The sequence below is a fragment of the Mobula hypostoma genome, chromosome 5 (assembly GCF_963921235.1).
Source record: "Mobula hypostoma chromosome 5, sMobHyp1.1, whole genome shotgun sequence".
Classification (NCBI taxonomy): Eukaryota; Metazoa; Chordata; class Chondrichthyes; order Myliobatiformes; family Myliobatidae; genus Mobula; species Mobula hypostoma.
The window spans coordinates 166339364-166363547 of NC_086101.1; the positions used below are offsets into that span (position 1 = coordinate 166339364).

A 24184-nucleotide genomic window follows, 5' to 3' on the forward strand; every position below is an offset into this window, starting at 1 on the left:
TTTCTGGCCTTTTATTTATTAAAGTATTTTCTTTCAGATTATTTTAACAGGTTAATATTTGATAACTGTAGAATGCAACATATTTTCTGAATTGTAGCAAATTGCTAACACTTGCTAATTGTGAAGGAGTTACTGTTTGTATTTTTCCTGTTAACCCAACAAATTGTTTTGGAAAAAAATAAAATCTTGTGTATTAAAAATTTTAAATAGAATTTTGAATGTTTATTATGTTTCCACATCAGTGAATATAGTGAAAAGACTCAACCCTACCAGAATAGCAATGTTTACAATTGACTGCCAACATTTAGTTCTCCTACTCTGATGCATGTACCCATTGACCATGAGAAGCAACTCACTTTTGGATATGTCACTTCGACACCTGGAGAATTATTTAAACTGCTCAATTGGGTGAGGAGAAATGCTATTAAACAAAAAATCCGATGTTTTAAGTGATCTTCTGATTAAAATTCATCAATTATGATGCCGATGGAAATCAGTAATTTGTGATAACATTTCACATCAGAATACCACAAAAACATGAGTGATTTAGGTCATTTTAATAATTCCTTAATTTATACTGATATTTTTGTTGGACAAATATATTTGGCAGTAAAAGTACATTATGTAGCTTACATGCACATTTATATGTACAATAGTGCTTTTACTTCCCGCAAACCCCCCCCCCACACATTAAAAGTACATTTCAGTTTTGCACTCAGTTGCTGGATGCTTTAACAATCTCACATGCACCCGGTGGCAATATCCTATTAAGTTTTATGTACAGTACATAATCTTCTATTTTGCTATTTGTCACATTATTGTGCTAACATATCTTTATTCAAATATAATTTAATTCTGCTGTTGGACTCCATAATTTACTATTTCATTTAGCAAAAAAATAGCAACACCTGGCAAAAGTAGGATTTTAAGGTTAGGCACTTAAACATTTAAATTGACCATTGACAATATGCCAAGTAAATAGTTCATTGGGTTCATTGGTGGAGCAAATAGCATTTTTTGGATATATCATGATACTCGCGTTATTGAGAAAACGTATTTCAAATTCTCTACCTAACTTGTAAAAACAATTGTATGAAAATGTTTGAAAACTAGCACTGTGTTATACGTGTATTTGACACCAGGCAACTAAAATATAGTTTGGAAGAATTATAATTTGGAAAGTATTTATGCACAAAATAATTTGCTTGATAAATTTTAATGACAAAGCAGTATAAATACTTGTAACTTCACCAAATCATTCCTATGAAATTCACTGAACACAATTAGGGGAATACATCAGGATATTTCTACTTTATAAATTGTGACAACTCTTTACTGTTTATTGAATATTTCAATATGCACATTCATTCTGAGGGCTTGTCATCCGTCCAGTGGTATAAAGTCCTTCAAAAGTTTGTAAATGTATCCACAGCTTTGAAATGAACAAAATCAGCAAACGGTTGAAACACCCACTGATGGATGACAGAAGTAAGCCATTGATCCTACTCAGGTCCACCACGCTGTAAAACAAAGTTACAGTAAGTTTGCTGTTCAATGTACTCAAACTATAGAAAACGAAATACACAACTTGATAATTAAATCAGTTCCAATCCCACTCTGAAATTTTATCCAATTCATGCAAAATGCAAATAGAACACAGGCTGGTTGCTGGCAATACAGGAGGAAGCCAAACAAAAATATGACAGTTTTAACATTAGTGTAGATTATTCAAGTCAATTTCAGTATTAGATCTTGGAACTAGAAGAGTAGAAAAGACCAACTTATTTTGGTCTTTTATTTCAAAAAGTTTAATTAAACTGCAAGCAACACACATCAAAGTTGCTGGTGAACGCAGCAGGCCAAGCAGCATCTATAGGAAGAGGTGCAGTCGACGTTTCAGGCCGAGACCCTTCGTCAGGACTAACTGAAGGAAGAGTGAGTAAGGGATTTGAAAGCTGGAGGGGGAGGGGGAGATGCAAAATGATAGGAGAAGACAGGAGGGGGAGTGATAGAGCCGAGAGCTGGACAGGTGATAGGCAAAAGGGGATATGAGAGGATCATGGGACAGGAGGTCCGGGAAGAAAGACGGTGGGGGGGGGATGACCCAGAGGATGGGCAAGAGGTATATTCAGAGGGACAGAAGGAGAAAAAGGAGAGTGAGAGAAAGAATGTGTGCATAAAAATGAGTAACAGATGGGGTACGAGGGGGAGGTGGGGCCTAGCGGAAGATAGAGAAGTCAATGTTCATGCCATCAGGTTGGAGGCTACTCAGACGGAATATAAGGTGTTGTTCCTCCAACCTGAGTGTGGCTTCATCTTTACAGTAGAGGAGGCCGTGGATAGACATGTCAGAATGGGAATGGGATGTGGAATTAAAATGTGTGGCCACTGGGAGATCCTGCTTTCTCTGGCGGACAGAGCGTAGATGTTCAGCAAAGCGGTCTCCCAGTCTGCGTCGGGTCTCACCAATATATAAAAGGCCACATCGGGAGCACCGGACGCAGTATATCACCCCAGTCGACTCACAGGTGAAGTGATGCCTCACCTGGAAGGACTGTTTGGGGCCCTGAATGGTGGTAAGGGAGGAAGTGTAAGGGCATGTGTAGCACTTGTTCCGCTTACACGGATAAGTGCCAGGAGGGAGATCAGTGGGGAGGGATGGGGGGGACGAATGGACAAGGGAGTTGTGTAGGGAGCGATCCCTGCGGAATGCAGAGGGGGGGGGAGGGAAAGATGTGCTTAGTGGTGGGATCCCATTGGAGGTGGCGGAAGTTACGGAGAATAATATGTTGGACCCGGAGGCTGGTGGGGTGGTAGGTGAGGACCGGGGGAACCCTATTCCTAGTGGGGTGGTGGGAGGATGGAGTGAAAGCAGATGTACGTGAAATGGGGGAGATGCATTTAAGAGCAGAGTTGATAGTGGAGGAAGGGAAGCCCCTTTCTTTAAAAAATGAAGACATCTCCCTCGTCCTAGAATGAAAAGCCTCATCCTGAGAGCAGATGCGGCGGAGACGGAGGAATTGCGAGAAGGGGATGGCGTTTTTGCAAGAGACAGGGTGAGAAGAGGAATAGTCCAGATAGCTGTGAGAGTCAGTAGGCTTATAGTAGACATCAGTGGATAAGCTGTCTCCAGAGACAGAGACAGAAAGATCTAGAAAGGGGAGGGAGGTGTCGGAAATGGACCAGGTAAACTTGAGGGCAGGGTGAAAGTTGGAGGCAAAGTTAATAAAGTCAACGAGTTCTGCATGCGTGCAGGAAGCAGCGCCAATGCAGTCGTCGATGTAGCGAAGGAAAAGTGGGGGACAGATACCAGAATAGGCACGGAACATAGATTGTTCCACAAAGCCAACAAAAAGGCAGGCATAGCTAGGACCCATACGGGTGCCCATAGCTACACCTTTAGTTTGGAGGAAATGGGAGGAGCAAAAGGAGAAATTATTAAGAGTAAGGACTAATTCCGCTAAACGGAGCAGAGTGGTGGTAGAGGGGAACTGATTAAGTCTGGAATCCAAAAAGAAGCGTAGAGCTTTGAGACCTTCCTGATGGGGGATGGAAGTATATAAGGACTGGACATCCATGGTGAAAATAAAGCGGTGGGGGCCAGGGAACTTAAAATCATCGAAAAGTTTAAGAGCGTGAGAAGTGTCACGAACATAGGTCGGAAGGGATTGAACAAGGGGTGATAAAACAGTGTCGAGGTATGCAGAAACGAGTTCGGCGGGGCAGGAGCAAGCTGAGACAATAGGTCGGCCAGGACAGGCAGGTTTGTGGATCTTGGGTAGGAGGTAGAAACGGGAAGTGCGGGGTGTGGGAACTATAAGGTTGGTAGCAGTGGATGGGAGATCCCCTGAGCGGATAAAGTCGTTGATAGTGTGGGAGACAATGGCCTGGTGCTCCTTAGTGGGGTCACGATCGAGGGGTAAATAAGAGGAGGTATCCGCGAGTTGTCGCTGTGCCTCGGCAAGGTAGAGGTCAGTACGCCAGACTACAACAGCACCCCCTTTATCAGCGGGTTTAATAATAATGTTAGGATTAGTGCGGAGGGAGTGGAGAGCAGAGCGTTCCGAAGGAGTGAGGTTGGAATGGGGACAAGGTGCGGTGAAGTCGAGACGGTTGATGTCCCGTCGGCAGTTGGCAATAAAGAGATCCAGAGCAGGCAGAAGACCAGAGCGGGGTGTCCATGAAGAAGAGGAGGGTTTAACATTGAGAAGCAGAACCTAGCCAAAATGTCAATATAACAGAGATAACCAATATACTCAAACTGCAAACTATATTTAAATTATTGTGCAATGAAGGAAGCCTTAATTATTCTTCTTAGACACTTCTACAGTAATACTTGTTGATTTCCCCGTGAGGTTCATATTTTTATACTTATTACATACTTATATCGGAGAACTAAAAATTATTAGCTGTTTGGAATCATTTAAAAGACTACTGACATGCAAAGGTCAGATTGTGATTATTGGAATTTAAATTCTACGATAAAATATAGATAATGTGGTATATTTTGCACATAGTATCAAAAGCTTGATAAAGTGCCAATTAAGAGAGCCCAGTTCCAAAATGAAGCATTTGTTATTGAAGGAAATGCAGTTGCTTGGATAGAGGAAAGAGTGAACCGATAAAAACGAAGTGTAGATGCTGATTTCTACTATTATGTTACAGCTTCAGCAGCAGAATGCAATTGAAGGTTAGGTTGCTGCTGAAGCTGTAACGTAATAGCAGAAATCAGCATTTACACTTAGATTTTAATCGGCTCTCTCTTTCCTCTATCCAAGCAACTACATTTCCTTCATTAACAAATGCTTCATTTTGGAGCTAGGCTCTCTTAATTGGCACTTTATCAAGCTTTTAACAGCTTTCAACAAGTTTTTGGAGATAAAACCCAGTTTTCCTTTAAGGCAAGATACTTACATGAGTAATCATTTGAAATACTCTGAAATTATTTTAGTATCTACAGACTCACTCTTTGCAACTTATGTTCTCAGTATTATTTTTACTTGCACTGTCTGTCTTCTTTTACACATTGGTATTTGTTAGTCTTTGTCTAATTATGTATAGTTCTATTGTATTTCTTTTTCCTTGTAAATGCCTGCAAGAAAATGAATAGTATATTGTATCGTATATGTACTTTGATAATAAATTTTCTTTGAACCAGCTCCCCTACATACTTCACTTAACTATTTTAACCTAATTACAATACGTAGACCTTACACTATAGTCAACTGTTAATGATCTTATCGAGAATATGCATACCCACCTGAATGTACTCCATTTCTTCGTTTGACACTGGTAGTCTTTTGTACTTCTGTGGTAGAGCTCTCACTATTTCTATAGTGTCACGTTTGCTAGATAATTCGCTAACCGTGGGAGCACTTGAAGAAATTGAACTTGTTGTTGGTTGCTGTCCTTGGATTGATACAGACGCTGATTTGAGAGCTTCATGCACTATAAAGTGAAAAGGAGAATAGAACAATTAAAGCCATTAATAAAACCACCACTAAGCACTAGACTTCCTCTCTGCCACAATGTATGATTTATTCAAATTTCAGTCTACAAAGAATAAATGACACAGCAAGTAATGTTAACAATACTAACATTTGCATTTCATTCCATAGAAAACTGCAAAAAAAAGCATGAATAAGAATAACGCAAACAACAGGAATTCTGCAGATGCTGGAAATTCAAGCAACACACATAAAAGTTGCTGGTGAACGCAGCAGGCCAGGCAGCATCTCTAGGAAAAGGTGCAGTCGACATTTCAGGCCGAGACCCTTCGTCAGGACTAACTGAAGGAAGAGTGAGTAAGGGATTTGAAAGTTGGAGGGGGAGGGGGAGAATAATAATAATAAATCTTTAAACAGAATTTCTGGAAAATTACTTTTTTATCTAAAAAAAATTCATTTCTCTCAGAACAGTGTCAAAACTTACAAAAACCCAGTCCAACTCTCAAACAAAAGTATTTTTTTTAATGAAAAGCGAAGCTTAGGAGGGTTAATGGTGCCTAATGGCATCTCCTTTGCTTGCATCTTCGGAAACAGTTCTATTTCCATCTTTAACATCTCTAGTTTTCTTTTTCAGGGTTCTTCGAAGACCCTGACCTGGAACCACACGCTGGCTACAGTTCTCTGTGGGAATGGGACCCACTCTCGGGGTTTCACAACTGGCCGTTGTTCGGAACGCCAAGGGCTCGGCCTAAGAGCTCCGCTTGCCTTCGGCGAACCTAGTTTTCATGGCTCTGGAGACGGGTGGGGTGGGGGGATCGGAGGTCGGTGTCCAAGCAGAAGACCAGGGTGTTGTGGGAGATGGAAGATCTAAGGCTGTGTGCCCAGAGACCCGAGATTTTTGGACATGGAGCTTGGAAAAAGTGACGCAACGGACTTTTAACATCGTAAACCAGCGAGTTGTTTGTTATGTTTCTCCTCACGCTGTGAAACAGAAACACCTCTTTCTCCCTTATTAGGGAGAGAGAGAGGCTGTGGTATGTTGAATGCCAGGTGAACACTGTAGTCTTTGGAGCACTGCAAGTCTGTGTCTTTGCTGTTGCCTTGCTCATGCTTTGAGTGTTCAGTGGCGGGTGCTGAAGCTTTTTTTGCCAGTGGGGGGAGGGGTGATTGTTGCTTGCTGCCGCATACGCACGGGATGGAGGGGAGCTGGGGCAGGACTTTGGGGTTCTAACATTTAACTGTCATTCATTCTTTGGGGGCACTCCTCTGTTTTCGTGGATGGTTGCAAAGAAAAAGCATTTCAGGATGTATATTGTGTACATTTCTCTGACATTAAATGTACCTTTGAAACCTTTGAAAGTAATTTCAAATGCGTCAACATTTTAAAAATAGTTTTTAGTTATTCAAATCCATGTGCTTAACTTATGGAAAACTATTATTGTACATCTAACCCCTCGAAGACCACAAACTGTACCATCTCGAAACATCTTAAATATCAGCTGGGAAGATAGAAGAACCAACGTCAGTTTGCTAAATGAAGCAAAAACAACAAGCATTGAAGCCTACGTCATCAAGAACCAACTAAGATGGAGCGGTCATGTTGTTCGGATAAAAGACTAACATTTGCCGAAACAAATCTTCTACTCCCAGCTTAAAGAAGGCAAACATAAAAGAGGCAGACAACAGAAGAGATTCAAAGACGTCTTAAAAGCCAACATGAAGAAATATAACATCAACATCAACAATTGGAAAACCAATGTCATGGACAGGAAACTCTGGCAAGCCATCATCCGAGAAGGAACAGCAACTTTTGAAGCCAATAGACGTGCAGAATTAGAAGAAAAGACAAGAAAATGGAAAGAGAGGCAGCAACAACCAAAGCCCGATCTGCCATCTGGAACTACCTGTCCTGAATGCGGAAGAACTTTCAAAGCCAAGATTGGACTCATAAACCACTTGAGAGCCCATAAGTAGATCAACAGAACGAAGACCATCATCCTCGACCTCGTGGGATAGCCACGACAACACATGTTATTCAGCTAGATCAAAACTGGAAAAAAAGTGGCCAAACAACACACTCAAAGTGCTGAAGGAAGTCAGTAGGCCAGGCCTGAAACATGGACTGTACTTTTTTCTATCATCATCAGTATCATCAGGTGCCATGCCCAGTTTGAGCTTTAACTGCCATGGCCCACACACTCCTGTTTTGGGTCAAGTGGATCAATTCATTGATATTCATTTCCAATTCTCTGGCTGCTGTCTCCATCATCATTTGTCTGTCTTCCTCTTGCTTTCTTCCCTTCAATCTTTCCCATAATTACCGTGCATTCTAACTCCTCTTTCCTAATCACATGTCCAACGAAGTTACGTTGCCTTTTCATGATCTCATACATTATTTCTCTTTTTGTGTTTGCTCTGTTCATGACTTGTTCGTTAGATATTTGTTTCGTCCATAATATTCTTTGAATCCTCCTCAAAAACCACATCTCTGCTGCTACAATTCATTTCCTCATGTTACTAGATACTGTCCAACATTCCGAGCCATATAACATAACTGGATAAACATAACATTTCAGTACTCTGAGGCGGGTTGTCATGCCTAGTTTAGTATTGGTCAGTATACTCTTCATTCTCGTAAAGGTGTCTTTTGCCATCCCTATTCTTCTTTTGATATCCAAGTCGCACCTGCCATCTGATGTCACCCAGCTTTCTAAGTAGCAAAAGTTCTGTACTTGTTTTATATCTTCCTCATTTATTCTCAGCCTGCTGATAGGATTCGCCTTCTTTTTTGGATATCACCATACATTCTGTCTTTTTGCAATTGATAGACAGACCTATTTTTGCACTTTCTTCAACAATTATATCAATTAAGTTTTGTAGTTCTTCCTCCGTAGTTGCAATTAATAGTGTCATCTGCATATCTGAAATTACTGATGTTTTCACCGGCAACTTTGATTCCCAGGATGTCTCTTATTTTTTGTAATATTGTTTCACTATACACATTAAATAAATCAGGGGAGAAAACACACCCTTGTCTAACGCCTCTCTTGATTTTTGTAAACTGACTCATTTCCCCATCTATTCTTACAGCGGCAGTTTGTTCCCAGTACAGATTTCCAATTAGGCGGAGGTCTTTCGAATCTAGATTTAGAGTTTTCTGTAATATTTCAAATAACTTATTGTGCTTCATTTTATCAAATGCTTTTGTGTAGTCGATAAAACAAACAAATCTTTTTGCACTTGAATAGCTCATTCTGATAGTATCTTTAACATCAATATTGCATTTCTTGTACCTTTTTTCTATAGATGCTGCCTTTCCTGTTGAGTTCCTTCGGCATTCTGTGTGTGTTGCTTGGATTTTCAGCATCTGCAGATTTTCTCTTTTTTGTGAAAAAGGTGGCCAGTTTATTACAGGTTAATATATTTCTCTGATCTATATTGTATTTGTGAATAGATTGTCATGGATGTAAACTGTATAGGGCCAATGTTTTTTTTGCCAAGTTCAGCTTTCTAAACACAGCAGCTAACTCTATCTTCAGAAGCTTCTAGATTACTAGTATTAAAAAGTATTTGAAAAAAAATCGTGTGGGTGAAGTCACCCAAAAGACAAAGAAATAATATAAATCATGAGAGAAGTTCAGGTTTATTGGGAATAGTCCAGGAACATCAAGAAGCATGACAGAAATATGAGTGAATTAGAATCCATTCCTCTGCCTTCGATTTCTATGGCTTGTGTGTATGCCTTTTTAGCTTATAAGAATTGTATATGTTATGGAAATCCTTAGTGTTTTAGAAATGGTTTGTAATTTGGAAATCTTTTATAAGGTAGAAATTTTCTGGGTGTTTAAATGTGTTTTAAGAATGCTGTTTGAATTTAAATATGTATCACTGAAAATAAATTAACTGCACTTAACTACTTTGTTAGCTAGAAGCATCTTCTCAGTGGGGGGGGTGGGGAACTTACTACTCAAATAATGGGTATTGGCAGCTAATCTTGCTGTGGAGGGTAAACAGCAGAAGTGAACTAGCTTTTGAAGATTGGTAGTTATAGTATAACCTCCCTTTAATGATACTACCTGTAGCTATTTATATTGATAGGACTTAAGGTATTCATTTGAATTTAGAACTTTGCGGTCAGCAAACCCGATACAGATTGACCACCTTAAATCCGGCAATCAGTAATTTGGTTCCACCGCTGGTGCAGCCATAATTTTCGCCAGCTTAATTTCAAATTTCCCGCCTCGCCACGCCAACCTGCCGCCACTGTTTTGTGGCACCACTAACAGAATCAGCTACTGGCACAGTCTTTAAAAGAAACAAGTTATTCCTCTGTTTTATTCTGCATTTATTTTTATAACCTATAGACAATAGACAATAGGTGCAGGAGTAGGGCATTCGGCCCTTCGAGCCAGCACCGCCATTCACTGTGATCATGGCTGATCATCCACAATCAGTATCCAGTTCCTGCCTTATCCTCATAACCTTTGATTCCTCTATCTTTAACAGCTCTATCCATCTCTTTTTTGAAAGCATCCAGAAACTTGGCCTCCACAGCCTTCTGAGGCAGAGCATTCCATATATCCACCACTCTCTGGGTGAAAAGGTTTTTCCTCAACTCCGTTCTAAATGGCCTACCCCTAATTCTTAAACTGTGGCCTCTGGTTCTGGACTCACCCATCAGCGGGAACATGCTTTCTGCCTCCAGCGTGTCCAATCCCTTAATAATCTTAAATGTTTCAATAAGATCCCCTCTCAGCCTTCTAAATTCCAGAGTATACAAGCCCGGTCGCTCCAATCTTTCGACATCTGACAGTCCCGCCATCCTGGGAATTAACCTTGTGAACCTACGCTGCACTTCCTCAATAGCAAGAATGTCCTTCCTCAAAATTGGAGACCAAAACTGCACACAGTACTCCAGGTGTGGTCTCACCAGGGCCCTGTACAGCTGCAGAAGGACCTCTTTGCTCTTATACTCAATTCCCCTTGTTATGAAGGCCAGCATGCCATTAGCTTTCTTCACTGCCTGCTGTACTTGCATGCTTGCTTTCAGTGACTGATGTACAAGAACACCTAGATCTCGTTGTGCTTCCCCTTTTCCTAACTTGACTCCATTTAGATAATAATCTGCCTTCCCGTTCTTACCACCAAAGTGGATAACCTCACATTTATCCACATTAAACTGCATCTGCCATACAGCTGCCCACTCACCCAGCCTGTCCAAGTCACCCTGCATTCTCATAACATCCTCCTCACATTTCCCACTGCCACCCAGCTTTGTGTCATCGGCAAATTTGCTAATGTTACTTTTAATTCCCTCATCTAAATCATTAATATATATTGTAAACAGCTGCAGTCCCAGCACTGAACCCTGCGGTACCCCACTAGTCACTGGCTGCCATTCTGAAAGGGACCCGTTAATCGCCACTCTTTGTTTTCTGTCAGCCAGCCAATTTTCAATCCATGTCAGTACTCTGCCCCCAATACCATGTGCCCTAATTTTGCCCACTAATCTCCTATGTGGGACTCTATCAAAAGTTTTCTGGAAGTCCAGGTACACTACATCCACTGGCTCTCCCTTGTCCATTTTCATAGTTACATCCTCAAAAAATCCCAGAAGATTAGTCAAGCACGATTTCCCCTTCGTAAATCCATGCTGACTCGGACCAATCCTGTTACTACTATCCAGATGTGTCGTAATTTCATCTTTTATAATTGACTCCAGCATCTTTCCCACCACCGACGTCAGGCTAACTGGTCTATAATTCCCTGTTTCTCTCTTCCTCCCTTCTTGAAGAGAGGAACAACATTAGCCACCCTCCAATCCACAGGAACTGATCCTGAATCTATAGAACATCGGAAAATGATTACCAATGCGTCCATGATTTCTAAAGCCACCTCCTTAAGTACCCTGGGATGCAGACCATCAGGTCCCAGGGACTTATCAGCCTCTAGACCCAACAGCCTATCCAACACCATTTCCTGCCTAATATAAATTTCCTTCAATTCATCCATTACCCTAGGTCCTTTGGCCACTATTACATCTGGGAGATTGTTTGTGTCTTCCCTAGTGAAGACAGATCCAAAGTACCTGTTCAACTCGTCTGCCATTTCCTTGTTCCCCATAATGAATTCACCCGCTTCTGTCTTCAAGGGCCCAATTTTGGTCCTAACAATTTTTTTCCTTTTCACATACCTAAAGAAGCTTTTACTATCCTCCTTTATATTCTTGGCTAGTTTACCTTCGTACCTCATTTTCTCTCCGCGTATTGCCTTTTTAGTTACCTTCTGTTACTCTTTATAAGTTTCCCAATCCTCTGGCTTCCCACTCATCTTTGCTATGTTATACTTCTTCTCTTTTATTTTTATACTGTCCATTACTTCCCTTGTCAGCCACGGCCTCTCCTTACTCCCCTTAGGATCTTTCTTCCTCTTTGGAATGAACTGATCCTGCACCTTCCGCATTATTCCTAGAAACACTTGCCATTGCTGTTCCACTGTCATCCCTGCTAGGGTACTGTTCCATTGAACTTTGGCCAGCTCCTCCCTCATAGCACCATAGTTCCCTTTGTTCAACTGTAATACTGACACTTCCGAGTTTCCCTTCTCCCTCTCAAATTGTAGATTAAAACTTATCATATTATGGTCACTACCTCCTAATGGCTCCTTTACCTCGAGGTCCCTGATCAAATCCGGTTCATTGCACAACACTAAATCTAGAATTGTGTTCTCTCTGGTAGGCTCCAGTACAAGCTGTTCTAAGAATCCATCTCGGAGGGACTCCACAAACTCCCTTTCTTGGGGTCCAGTACCAACCTGATTCCTCCAGTCTACCTGCATGTTGAAGTCCCCCATAACAACTGTAGCATTACCTTTGCGATATGCCAATTTTAACTCTTGATTCAACTTACACCCTACATCCAGACTACTGTTTGGGGGCCTGTAGATAACTCCCACTAAGGTCTTTCTACCCTTAGAATTTCTCAGTTCTATCCATACTGACTCTACGTCTCCTGATTCTATGTCCCCCCTCGCAAGGGACTGAATATCATTCCTCACCAACAGAGCCAGCCCACCCCCTCTGCCCATCAGTCTGTCCTTTTGATAGGACGTATACCCTTGAATATTCATTTCCCAGGCCCTGTCCACTTGAAGCCATGTCTCTGTTATTCCCACAACATCACACTTACCAATTTCCAACTGTGCCTCAAGCTCATCCACTTTATTTCTTATACTCCATGCATTCATATGTAATACTTTTAATTCATTACTCCCCTCACCTCCCATATCAGTTCCTATTTCACTTGGGCATACTGTACAATCCCTTCTCGAGCTTTCTGCTCTGTTGATTCTGCTGTCATCCTTAACTTTTCTTATTCTCACTTTCCCTTTATCTCCATCCTTATATTTCCAGTTCGTCCCCTCCCCCCCACTACTTAGTTTAAACACACCCGTGTTGCAGAGGCAAATCTGCCTGCCAGAATGCTGGTGCCCCGCTTATTAAGGTGCAACCCGTCCCTTTTGTACAATTCATCCTTACCCCAAATCATACCCCAGTGGTCTAAGATTGTAAATCCTTGCTTCCGGCACCAGTTCCTCAGCCACACATTCAGATCCATTATCTCCCTGTTCCTGCCCTCTTCAGCACGGGGAACTGGAAGCAAACCGGAGATAACCACCCTGGAAGTCCTGCTTTTCAGCCTTCTTCCAAGTTCTCTGAAGTCACACTGTAGAATGTCTTTCCTCTTCTTCCCCACGTCATTTGTGCCGACATGCACCACCACTTCCGGATGTTCACCTTCACTCTTGAGGATTCTCTGCACCCGGTCCGTGACATCCTGGATCCCGGCACCAGGAAGGCAACACACCATCCTTAAATCTTGCCTGTTGCCACAGAAACCCCTTTCTGTACCTCTCACTATGGAGTCCCCTACTACCACGGCTCTGCCTGACATCTGTCTCCTCAGCTTTGTCCTGGCGCCAATTGTTGACTCGCAGACCCGTCTGCCTCTCAGACTGGCACTGTCTTCTGTCCCGACGCTTATAAGAGGGAGAACCTGTTTACGAGAGGCACATCTCCCGGGGTCTCCTGTACTTCAAGCATCCTTTCCTTGCTCGTCGTCACCCCCCTTCTCTCTTCCAGTATCCTGGGTGTAACGACCTCACTGTAGGTCCTGTCCAGAAAACTCTCGTTCTCCTGAATTAACCTAATGTCATCCAGTTGCCTCTCCAGTGCTGCAACACGGTCCTTCAGAAGCTGAATCTGGACACATTTTCCACAAGTGTAGGATCCAGAGGCACCATCAGTGTCCCTGACCTCCCACATCATGCACGCAGCACACTGAATCAGCCTAGCGGTCATTTCCTCACCACTTCTCCCCCTCTCCAACTGTGGCGTAGTCTCCACTCTCAGCCTCCTCGCTGAAGACTCCTGAGCCAAAGACTCGCACTTTTCTCACAAAGCACTTCCCTCCTCCGACCTGGAAGGTCTAGTTAGCTCGCTGCTCATGACTGGCTTTTTAAATCAGCCGCTCCTTCTCGGCCAATCCCCACATTCGCTCCATCACCTGCCGCGCCTCCTCCCACCTGGAAGGTTATTTAGCCCCAGTCACGTTTTCATTAAATAAAGCAAGTGCTTCTTGTGGTGTAAAGCACAAACACCATATGTTAGCTATACAATATAAGGTGGAAGTTCTGAAAAAACTCAGTGTCTGTGAAAAGCTATGTAACTCGTATAACATTGGCTCTTCCAGTTTATGATATAAAAAAAACAAAAAGAAAAGTTGCTCCAGTTCTTTACTGACAGCAAATCAAAATTAGAAGTGTTTATTTATTTGATCCTAACCTAACCAGGGCCCCAAGACAGTCCTTCCAGGTGAGGCGACACTTCACCTGTGAGTCGGCTGGGGTGATATACTGCGTCCGGTGTTCCCGATGTGGCCTTCTACATATTGGCGAGACCCAACGCAGACTGGGAGACCGTTTTGCTGAACACCTACGCTCTTTCCGCCAGAGAAAGCAGGATCTCCCAGTGGCCACACATTTTAATTCCACATCCCATTTCCATTCTGACATGTCTATCCACGGCCTCCTCTACTGTAAAGATGAAGCCACACTCAGGTTGGAGGAACAACACCTTATATTCCGTCTGGGTAGCCTCCAACCTGATGGCATGAACATTGAATTATCTAACTTCCGCTAATGCCCCACCTCCCCCTCGTACCCCATCCGTTATTTATTTATATACACACATTCTTCCTCTCACTGTCCTTTTTCTCCCTCGGTCCCTCTGACTATACCCCTTGCCCATCCTCTGGGTTTTCCCCCACTTCTCCCTTTTCCTTCTCCCTGGGCCTCCTGTCCCATGATCCTCTCATATCCCTTTTGCCAATCACCTGTCCAGCTCTTGGCTCCATCCCTCCCCCTCCTGTCTTCTCCTACCATTTTGGATCTCCCCTCCCCCTCCCACTTTCAAATCTCTTACTAGCTCTTCTTTCAGTTAGTCCTAAAGAAGGGTCTCGGCCTGAAACGTCGACTGTACTTCTTTCTAGAGATGCTGCCTGGCCTGCTGCGTTCACCAGCAACTTTGATGTGTGTTGCATTAATACCAAATGAATGTTTCTTTCCTAATGGTCACTTAGCTTCTACATCCGGATTTTTGAACATTAAAAGAAAATCAAAATCATTCGACCATAAAATGGAAATCATATAGCCATGATTAAAACTCTGCAAATTTCCAAGAATTATACAAAATATGCCCACATAACCTGTGGAAATATATTAACATAATAAATGTTGCAACAGGACATTAAGTTGGAGATGAACAGCTGTACTTATAATCAAGTCCTATCCTTCGATTAATTACCATTATATTAATTTCTTGGCCCTCAATTATAAACCATTAAGAACTTGCAGATGATCTCGTTATGGAGCATAACAGGAGAAGAGCAGCAACAACCCAGCTTGTGGCACCACAGTGAACACTGTTGTACAGAGGACATAGGAGTGGAGGTGGGGGAGTGGGGACATTACAGCTTTGGAGACCGATAGTAGCATGGGATTCTATTGTAAGTAGCATATAGGAGTTTCATTAACTGCAAAGGAGACTCCAGGTTGGTATGTTGTCTTCCTGGTGCTGGGATCGAGGATATTTTGGTTGTAGGATATTATGGAAGAGAGGACGAATAGCCCAAGCTCATGGTACAATGATGTAGGCAGGAGAAGGGATGAGGTCCAATAATGTGAGTTTAGGGAACTATGCAATCATACCTCGAAAGCTGCAATCTACCGATCATTTCCAGTGTCACAAGCTAGTGAGTACAGAAAGAGAAGGATAGGTTAGATGAATGCGTGGGATGGTGCAGGAGGATAGGCTTTATGTTCCTTGATCATCTGTACAAGCAGGATGGGTTGCTCTTTAACCATAGTAGCACCAGCATTCTAATATTCCCTCCTTTGGCTAGGTGTTATTTCCCGTACTACCCCGCACCCCCACCCCACCCCACCCACAAGTTTGGTTATAATGACCTGATTTGCGACAGGACACTTTCCAATACTAAACATATTAGGTAAATACTGTTAATAAATAATGAGTTTTAAAGCAGTGAAACTTGGGTAACATGGGCTAACCTATTATCTTTCTTTTCTGTAAATGATCATAAAGATTTACTGAGTTACACTTACCATTAGGTCGAGGGAAGGCTTTTCTATCTGGGAATTTAATTAATCGCTGATGTGGTTTCACAATCTACAAAGACATTTTAAAAGGAAAAAAAATAAGTACATATTTTCCTAGTCACTCTAGTTGGTCAATCCTCAGAAGAGCTCCAACGAACGTTTAGAACTTTCCATCATCCATCTTCACTTAAGCATATTAAGATGTATTCAGGATTAGTGAAAATCGGCTTAATGTAGAAACTTCAAACCAAATTCCTTTAATTGAATATTTTGGAGTGACAGTATGTAAATACAAACATTGATTTTGATACCTCCACTACAAATATTATCTTATATATGATGGCATAAATATATGTAATAGCTGATGATCCATCAATAGACTTCTCAAGTTTTGAAAAGGATTCACATTTTACTGGTAGCTTTTAATCCTAGTTACCAAAGTTTTTTTTCAAATTGCTTTTAGCATTTGGGAATTTTGGGTTTGAAAATTACAAACTTATAAAATGGTGTTCTATTTTCCAACAAGAAGGTCAGGAGAACACACTTGTAGTATAGTGTGCAGTTCCGATTGCCCAGCTATAGGAAAGATGTGATTGAGATGGAAATGGTGAAGATTCACAAGCATGTTATCAAGACTGGAAGGTCTGAGTTATAAGGAGGGGCTAGACAGGCTGAGATTTCTTCCACAGAGCGCAGATGATAGTATGTAGATAAGGTGGATGGTTACAGTCTTTATTCCAGAGGAGGGAGTCTAAAACTGGAGGACGCGGATTTAAGAGGGACTTGAGGCGAAATTGTTTCTTGCAGAGTTGGTAGTTATATGTAAATAGCTGTCAGAGGAAGCTGCAATGATGGTACAACTACACTGTTTAAAAGACATTTAGACAAGTACATGAATAGATGAAGTTTAGAAAGCCGTGGACCAAATGGCCTATTTCTATGACACTTTCAAAAAATGATGTATCTGTACCCCTATACCTCTCTGTTTACAACACGCTCCAGGGCCCTATCACTTACTGTGAATGTCCTGCCCTGATTTAACTGACCATAATACAAAACCTCTCAACTGTCCAAGTTAAATTCCATCTGCCATTTCTTAGTTCACTTCCCAGTTCATTTAAATCCTGTTGTAATCTTAAATAGTCTTCTTCACTGTTGACTCCGTCGCCAATTTTGTTGTCATCTGCTAATTTACTGTGTAAATGACATTGACACCTATTTTAATAATATTGATTCTAAACAACAGTGGATGCAGTACTGAACCTTGCAAAATACCTCTGATCACAGGCTTCCATTCTGAATAAATACTCCAATATTGTAACATGACTAAGTCAATTTTGTACCAGTTGGCTAGCTCACCCTGTTTTGTACAGCTGCAACATGACATCCCAATCCTTGTACTCAATACCTCAGACTATGAAAACAAACAAACTAACCATCTTCTTCACTACTCTTATCAAGGGGCCAAGGACTTGTACCTCAAGACTCTCCCCAAAACTTGGTGCAAGTTCTTTCAGTGCAAGGTGGTACCAACGGACAGACGTTTACTGCCACATACAAAGGTGTTCTGGGATATACTAAAGCTACATGAACTGCCACAAGGGCTCTAAGAAAAGACATTTTATGGGCCCTCCTGCCATACAAATGGAACAATATGTTGGGTACAATGAATAATGGTAGATGAATATATTTGCAAATCTTTTACTCTCTCTACATGGTAATCTTTTCCCATGACAGAGCACAGAGTAGAGTATTTCTTGTGGGTATTTGGTGTCAGTAATCCAAATGACACGTTTGTTGTACAGAGCTGATCGGGTACAACAAGCCTCACTACCCAGGATATTAGCCTGGAAGAGATCACTGACATTGGTTCACCCATCCTTCCAGTTGAAATGGAGTATTGTAGAGAACTCAATAATGTAGCAGTATTCTAAATTATACTTGCTTGCATAATGGAACCACAGCTGAAAGTGGAGATATAGTTAACATTACTAATCACTTTACCAAAATTTGATTCTGGGCTTTACTTGTGAGTTAGAAGCTGCAGTTGGAGCAACCTTATAATTCCAATAATGAGGAAGGCCTAGCTCCGACTGTTCTTTGATGACAGATAGCCCAAAAAAGTCCGAAAGCTCTCTAGTAATCATGTATCATTTCTCTGAACGGGCTGGCAACCCAATCTGTGTCCTCTGAGAGGAGGACCCCCACAAAAGCTACAAAGAATCTAAGGAAAAGATACCCCCAGGGGTGCCCGAGAGGGGGGGGAGGATGAGCACCCCATTCGGACGGACACAACGACATGAGACCCAGGTGATGAACAAACGACGATGAGGAAGCAGTGTGCATGTGGCAAAATCTGCAAGAACGATCGTGGCTTGAAGATCCACCAAGCGAGGATGAAGTGTTTGGCAGGAGCAGGAGCAGCACAACGTGCAGATGTCCAACCTGGTGAGACGAAGGAGGGGCCAGGCCCGGAGTCACCCCATAGTGCCCAGAACCTCCAAGTGTTGCAAGCTAATCCCTCTAACATGAAGTCTAACAGGAGGCGGATCAAATGGCCTGCAGCTAACATGACTTCACTGTGGAAGCAGTTTGATGAAGATGTTAACCAAATTCTGGAGGCAACGGCGAAGGGGGGGGGGGTTGATAGGAAGCTGCAAGCCATGATGGACAGCGAGGTGTCTCCCAGTGGAGGTTGGTTGTAGGAGATTCGTAGCCCATTCTTTAGTTAGAGCCTTCAGCATTTTGGGCATCGAGGGACAGAGGAAGAGGAGAGCCATCCGCAGTACCACCAATGTGGCACAGAGGGCCTCAAGATGGCTGTGGCTCAAAAGAGAGGAGCCATGGAGTTATAAGTAGCTAGCCATCTGGACACAAACTGGGGTCTGATCGGCCCCGGCTGGGTCACCTGGAGGAGGTTGTATGATGTTGAAAGACCCGAAACACCCGATGATTCCAGGAACATCACTGAAGATGTGTCCAGAAGCATCAATAGATGTATGTTCACAGCTGCATAGGAGGAGATCTGAGGTTGGGTACAAATCAAAAGTGACAAATTTGTTGCTTGAAATTCAGAAGCTAAGTTTCTGTGGCAGAATTGACAAGAATTTAACCAAGCCACCAAACAGTACCCATCTGTGAGCCTGATTGGCTGCTCCAGGAAATAATTTGATTGCTAACATTTTTGTTTTGTTTTTACTTAACCATGATTACCGGGTATGATTTATGGAGGGTTATTTCAAGGGCGAAGAGACAATTTCAAACGAGGTTGGAGGCGACATCAGATGTACGACAACTCTGGCAAGACATTACTTCCTTCAAAGCGAAACCCAATAGCATGAATGGCAGCGATGCCCATTTCTTTAGATATTTACAGATTAGAAACTTTTTAAATACTGTTCTTATTACCTTTCCGATTTCATATTCAATGGATATAATGGAAAAAATTTTAGATTTAAATCCTTTTCATAAAGGTTCAATAGCAATTATTTATAATATGGTTATGAAAATAAATCCAGATGTATCAAATACAATTAAGAACGACTGGGAAAGTGAACTTAAGCTGACTTTACCTACAGAGAAATGGGGAAAAATTTTTCAATTAGTTAATTCTTCCTCTATATGCGCTAAACATGCGTTCATACAGTTTAAAGTAGTGCACAGGGCTCATATGTCCAAAGATAAACTATCTCGTTATTATTCTTATATAAACCCTGTATGTGATCGATGTCATTCTGAGATAGCTTCATTAACTCATATGTTTTGGTCTTGCCCTTTGCTGAAGAAATATTAGGATGACATCTTCGATATTATTTCAACTGTTTTGAATATTGATCTACAACCTCATCCTATTACTGCAATCTTTGGTTTACCAGTGATAGAACAACGTCATCTGACCTCCTCAGCTTGTCGGATGATTGCTTTTGTTACACCAATGGCTAGAAGATCCATATTATTGAATTGGAAAGAGATTAATCCTCCTACTACATTTCAATGGTTTTCTCAAACTATGTCTTGTCTAAATTTAGAAAAAAATTAGAAGAATCATTTATGACCCTTCTATTAAATTTGAAGAGATTTGGAGACCATTTATTCAATACTTTCACATGATGTAATTTGACCCTTTCCAATTCTATTTTGTTACTTCAATATACGGGGAGAGGAGCGGAGTTAATGACACTAATGGTTTTATCTGAGGTATCATAATAGCCCATGCTTTTTCTTTTTTTTCCTTTAGTTTAGTTTTCTTCTAGTTGGGATAGATTATTTTTTTTCTTTTGGGGTATATACATATTTTTTTCTTTTTTCATGATATTTTTATATTTTCACTTTATATTTTTCTTATATTATATTTGTACTTTGTGAGATTTTGGGAGGCTCATTAATTATGTGTCAATTGAGTTTATACTTGTATAAACTAATTATCAATAATGTAATCCCAATTGCTCTGTATCTATTTTCTGTAATGTTTATGATGTTGAAATTAATAAAAAGATTGAAAAAGAATGGCAGTGATGCTTCCCTACCAGATGAAATCAACATCTTCTAGCCCCGCTTTGAAAGGGAGAACACAACTACAGCTGTGAAGACTCCTGCTGCACCTGATGACCCTGTGATCTCTGTCTCAGAGGCCGATGTTAGGCTGTCTTTAAAGGGGGCCCTTGCAAGGTGGAAGGTCCAAATGGAGTACCTGATAAGGCTCTGAAAACCTGTGCCAACCAACTGGCGGGAGTATTCAAGGACAGTTTCAACCTCCCACTGCTGCGGGTTGAAATTCTCACTTGCTTCAAAAAGACAACAATTATACCAGAGCCTAAGAAGCGTAATGTGAGCTATGTTAATGACTATCGCCTGGTAGACCTCACATCTACAGTGATGAAATGCTTTTGAGAGGTTGGTCATGACTAGACTGAACTCCTGCCTCAGCAAGGACCTGGACCCATTGCAATTTGCCTACTGCCACAATAGGTCAACGGCTGTTCACACGGCTTTAGACCACTTGGACAATACAAACACCTATGTCAGGATGTTGTTCATCGACTATAGATCAGCACTTAATATCATCATTCCCTACGTCCTGATTGAGGGGTTACAGAACCTGGGCCTCTGTCCCACCCTCTGCAATTGGATCCTCGACTTCCTAACCAGAAGACCACAATCTGTGTGGATTGGTGATAACATCTTCTCCTCGCTGACAATCAACTCGGGGATGTGTGCTTAGCCCACTGCTCTACTCTCTATATACACAAAACTGTGTGGCTAGGCATAGCTCAAATACCATATATAAATTTGCCAGTGATACCACCATTGTTGGTAGAATCTCAGATGGAGACGAGAGGGCATACAGGAGTGAGTTATGCCAACTAGTGGAATGGTGTCACAGCAAAAACCTGGCACTCAATGTCAGTAAGACGGAAGAGCTGATTGTGGACTTCAGGAAGGGTAAGACAAAGGAACACTTACCAATCCTCATAGAGGGATCAGAAGTGGAGAGAGTTTGTAGTTTCGAGTAAACAACAGGAATTCTGCAGATGCTGGAAATTCAAGCAACACACATCAAAGTTGCTGGTGAACGCAGCAGGCCAGGCAGCATCTATAGGAAGAGGCGCAGTCCTATAGAAGAGGCCTCTTCCTATAGATGCTGCCTGGCCTGCTGCGTTCACCAGCAACTTTGATGTGTGTTGCTTGTAGTTTCGAGTTCCTGGGTGTCAAGATCTCTGAGGATCTAACCTGGTCCCAACATATCGATGCAGTTATAAAGAAGGCAAGACAGCAACTATACTTCATTTGGAGTTTCTCAACAAAACACTCTAAAACTTCTATAAAAGTACCGTGGAGAGCATTCTGACAGGCTGTGTCACTGTCTGGTGCAGAGGGGCTACTGCGCAGGACCGAAAGAAGCTGCAGAAGGTTGTAAATCTAGTCAGCTCCATCTTGAGTACTAGCCTACAAAGTACCCAGGACATCGTTAGGGAGCGGTGTCTCAGAAAGGCAGCGTCCATTATTAAGGACCTCCAGCACCCAGGGCATGCCCTTTTCTCACTGTTACCATCAGGTAGGAGGTACAGAAGCCTGAAGGCACACACTCAATGATTCAGGAACAATTTCTTCCCCTCTGCCATCCGATTCCTAAATAGATATTGAACCCTTGAACACTACTTCACTTTTTAAAATATATATTATTTTTCTTTTTTGAACGATTTTTAATCTATTCAATGTACATATACTGTAATTTATTATTTTTTTTATATTATGTATTGCATTGAACTGCTGCTGCCGAGTTAACAAATTTCACGACATATGCCAGTAATAAACCCATTCTGAGATTCAACAGAATCACTCTTGCCTCCGACTCATAACTTGAAATCCCTGTATAAAAAGTGGTCGCATGATCTAATAACGTCTCATTGCACTGAGAAAGTGGCGCAATATCAGCGGAGCTGTAGTTTAGTGAGACGTTAAACAGCGATGGTCAGATGGATGTAAATGACACATAATATCCTGATGAAAGGTCTCGGCCCGAAACGTCAAGTATTCGTTTCCCTCCATAGATTCTGCTTAATCCGCTGAGTTCCTTCAGCATTTTGTGTGTGTTGCTCCAGGTTTCCAGGATCGACATTCGCTCGTGTCCCCATCTCTATCGACTTGCATTAACTGTAACTGCAGTAACTTGCGACCGATTAACGGTGTGTCCAACAGGCCTGGGACACTCGGCGTCCTTCAATTAATTCAGGTCAATCAATGGCACTTGCTACTCCAAACCACTTTCTGTTCCCCTTTGCCTGGTCTCCCGCTCTATGGTCACGGAGACCGCCGGGCCAGTGGAGCAGCCGAGAGATCTCCCACAACGAGTGCTTTCCATCACGTCGCCTGTCCTACAAGGACAAACTCAAGGAAAGCCGCAGACAGGACGCGAACGCCTGCAGCTTCATTTCAGGGTCACCATGCGTTGTTTTTTCCCCCTCTCTTATTTCTCAGTGAAACAATGAGAGTCAGAACCTGAACACGACAACACGGGGAGAAGTGCGACTTCCACACTTACCCGAACAGCTTGACTGATGGCAGCCATCTTAGATCCCCAGCTGTTCCCCATAGCGACGTTGTTCAGTCAGCACTTCCGATAGGCTGAGCCAACCAGTCACGTGGGTACGTTCCAGAGGCGGAAGTCCGTCTGAGCGCTGGGCACGTCTCAGTGTAACAGGCAGATTCTCCCAAGATCAGTGGGTAGGAGTGAGTTCCCTAATCAGTCCAGCGCGCTGTCGTCGGTGAAAACAGTTCCAACTGCAGCACGGGCAATTAGGATTTGGAAGTATTCATATAACCCTGAGCAAGTGAAGTCTAAACACATAACGTCCGCAAATTCTGTTGCAAATAACCTTATAAAGGTTGGATCGTAGACGTGTACATTTATAAAGTATCTTTTTAGTATCTATGTCTTACGGGCAATCAAGTGCAGTCGCATCATTATGTGCCGTGTCGTATGACGTGGGCGATCATGGTCTTTCTGAGACCATAGTTGTTCTTGGCAATTTTTTCTACTGAAGTGGTTTGCATAGCCTTCTTCTGTATAGTGTCTTGACAAGGCGATGACCCCAGCCATTATCAATACTCTTTCAGATTTCCCTGTGGGAAATATTTTATTTTGCAAGTCTAAATCAGCTTACCCCAAACTATTAAAAATCAACTACTAATATCGAGCTGTTTTATCACAGATAAATAGCCTTGTGACCTTATTGATTTCTACATGGTTGCCACTTTCCTTACTGGTGGTACATTCTGTAACATGGGTTAGTATTGTGGTATCCCCAAGAATGTGATGAAAGGTAATGGGCTATTGTAAGCTCATAACGTTGGACAAACAGAGGTTGCTCCATTCCTCCAACACTGTAATTTGCTTTGCCAATTTTTTGTCAAATTTAGTATTTGCTATATTTTATTTGCTTTCTTGGAATGAATGTTTTGTACGCATTGGTAAAATATAAATTATCTGCATAGAATATTTTATTGCTGCCAAACAATTGATACTAGGGCGTACAATCATCACAGGGATATTTGATTCTGCT

General features: G+C 42.0%; 1 protein-coding gene across 1 annotated transcript; it reads right to left on the reverse strand.

Moving 5' to 3' along the window:
• Positions 1-23250, reverse strand: kgd4 (alpha-ketoglutarate dehydrogenase subunit 4). The gene is made up of 4 exons (XM_063047686.1): positions 23164-23250; positions 16128-16191; positions 5261-5448; positions 1-1520 (listed from the first exon to the last, which is right to left on the reverse strand). Exons 1-4 carry the CDS (start codon positions 23212-23214, stop codon positions 1503-1505), a joined length of 321 nt encoding a protein of 106 aa, XP_062903756.1. The 5' UTR covers positions 23215-23250; the 3' UTR covers positions 1-1502.
• Positions 23251-24184: the final 934 nt, after the last annotated feature.

What these genes read in the sequence shown, in the direction of transcription:
- kgd4 (XM_063047686.1), bottom strand. Translation starts at nt 23,214, where the DNA reads ATGGGGAACAGCTGGGGATCTAAGATGGCTGCCATCAGTCAAGCTGTT. An exon ending in CCATCAGTCAAGCTGTTCGG is followed by an intron (nt 16,192 to 23,163) that starts GTAAGTGTGGAA and finishes ATGTCTTTGTAG; the next exon opens with ATTGTGAAACCACATCAGCG. An exon ending in AGCCTTCCCTCGACCTAATG is followed by an intron (nt 5,449 to 16,127) that starts GTAAGTGTAACT and finishes TTCACTTTATAG; the next exon opens with TGCATGAAGCTCTCAAATCA.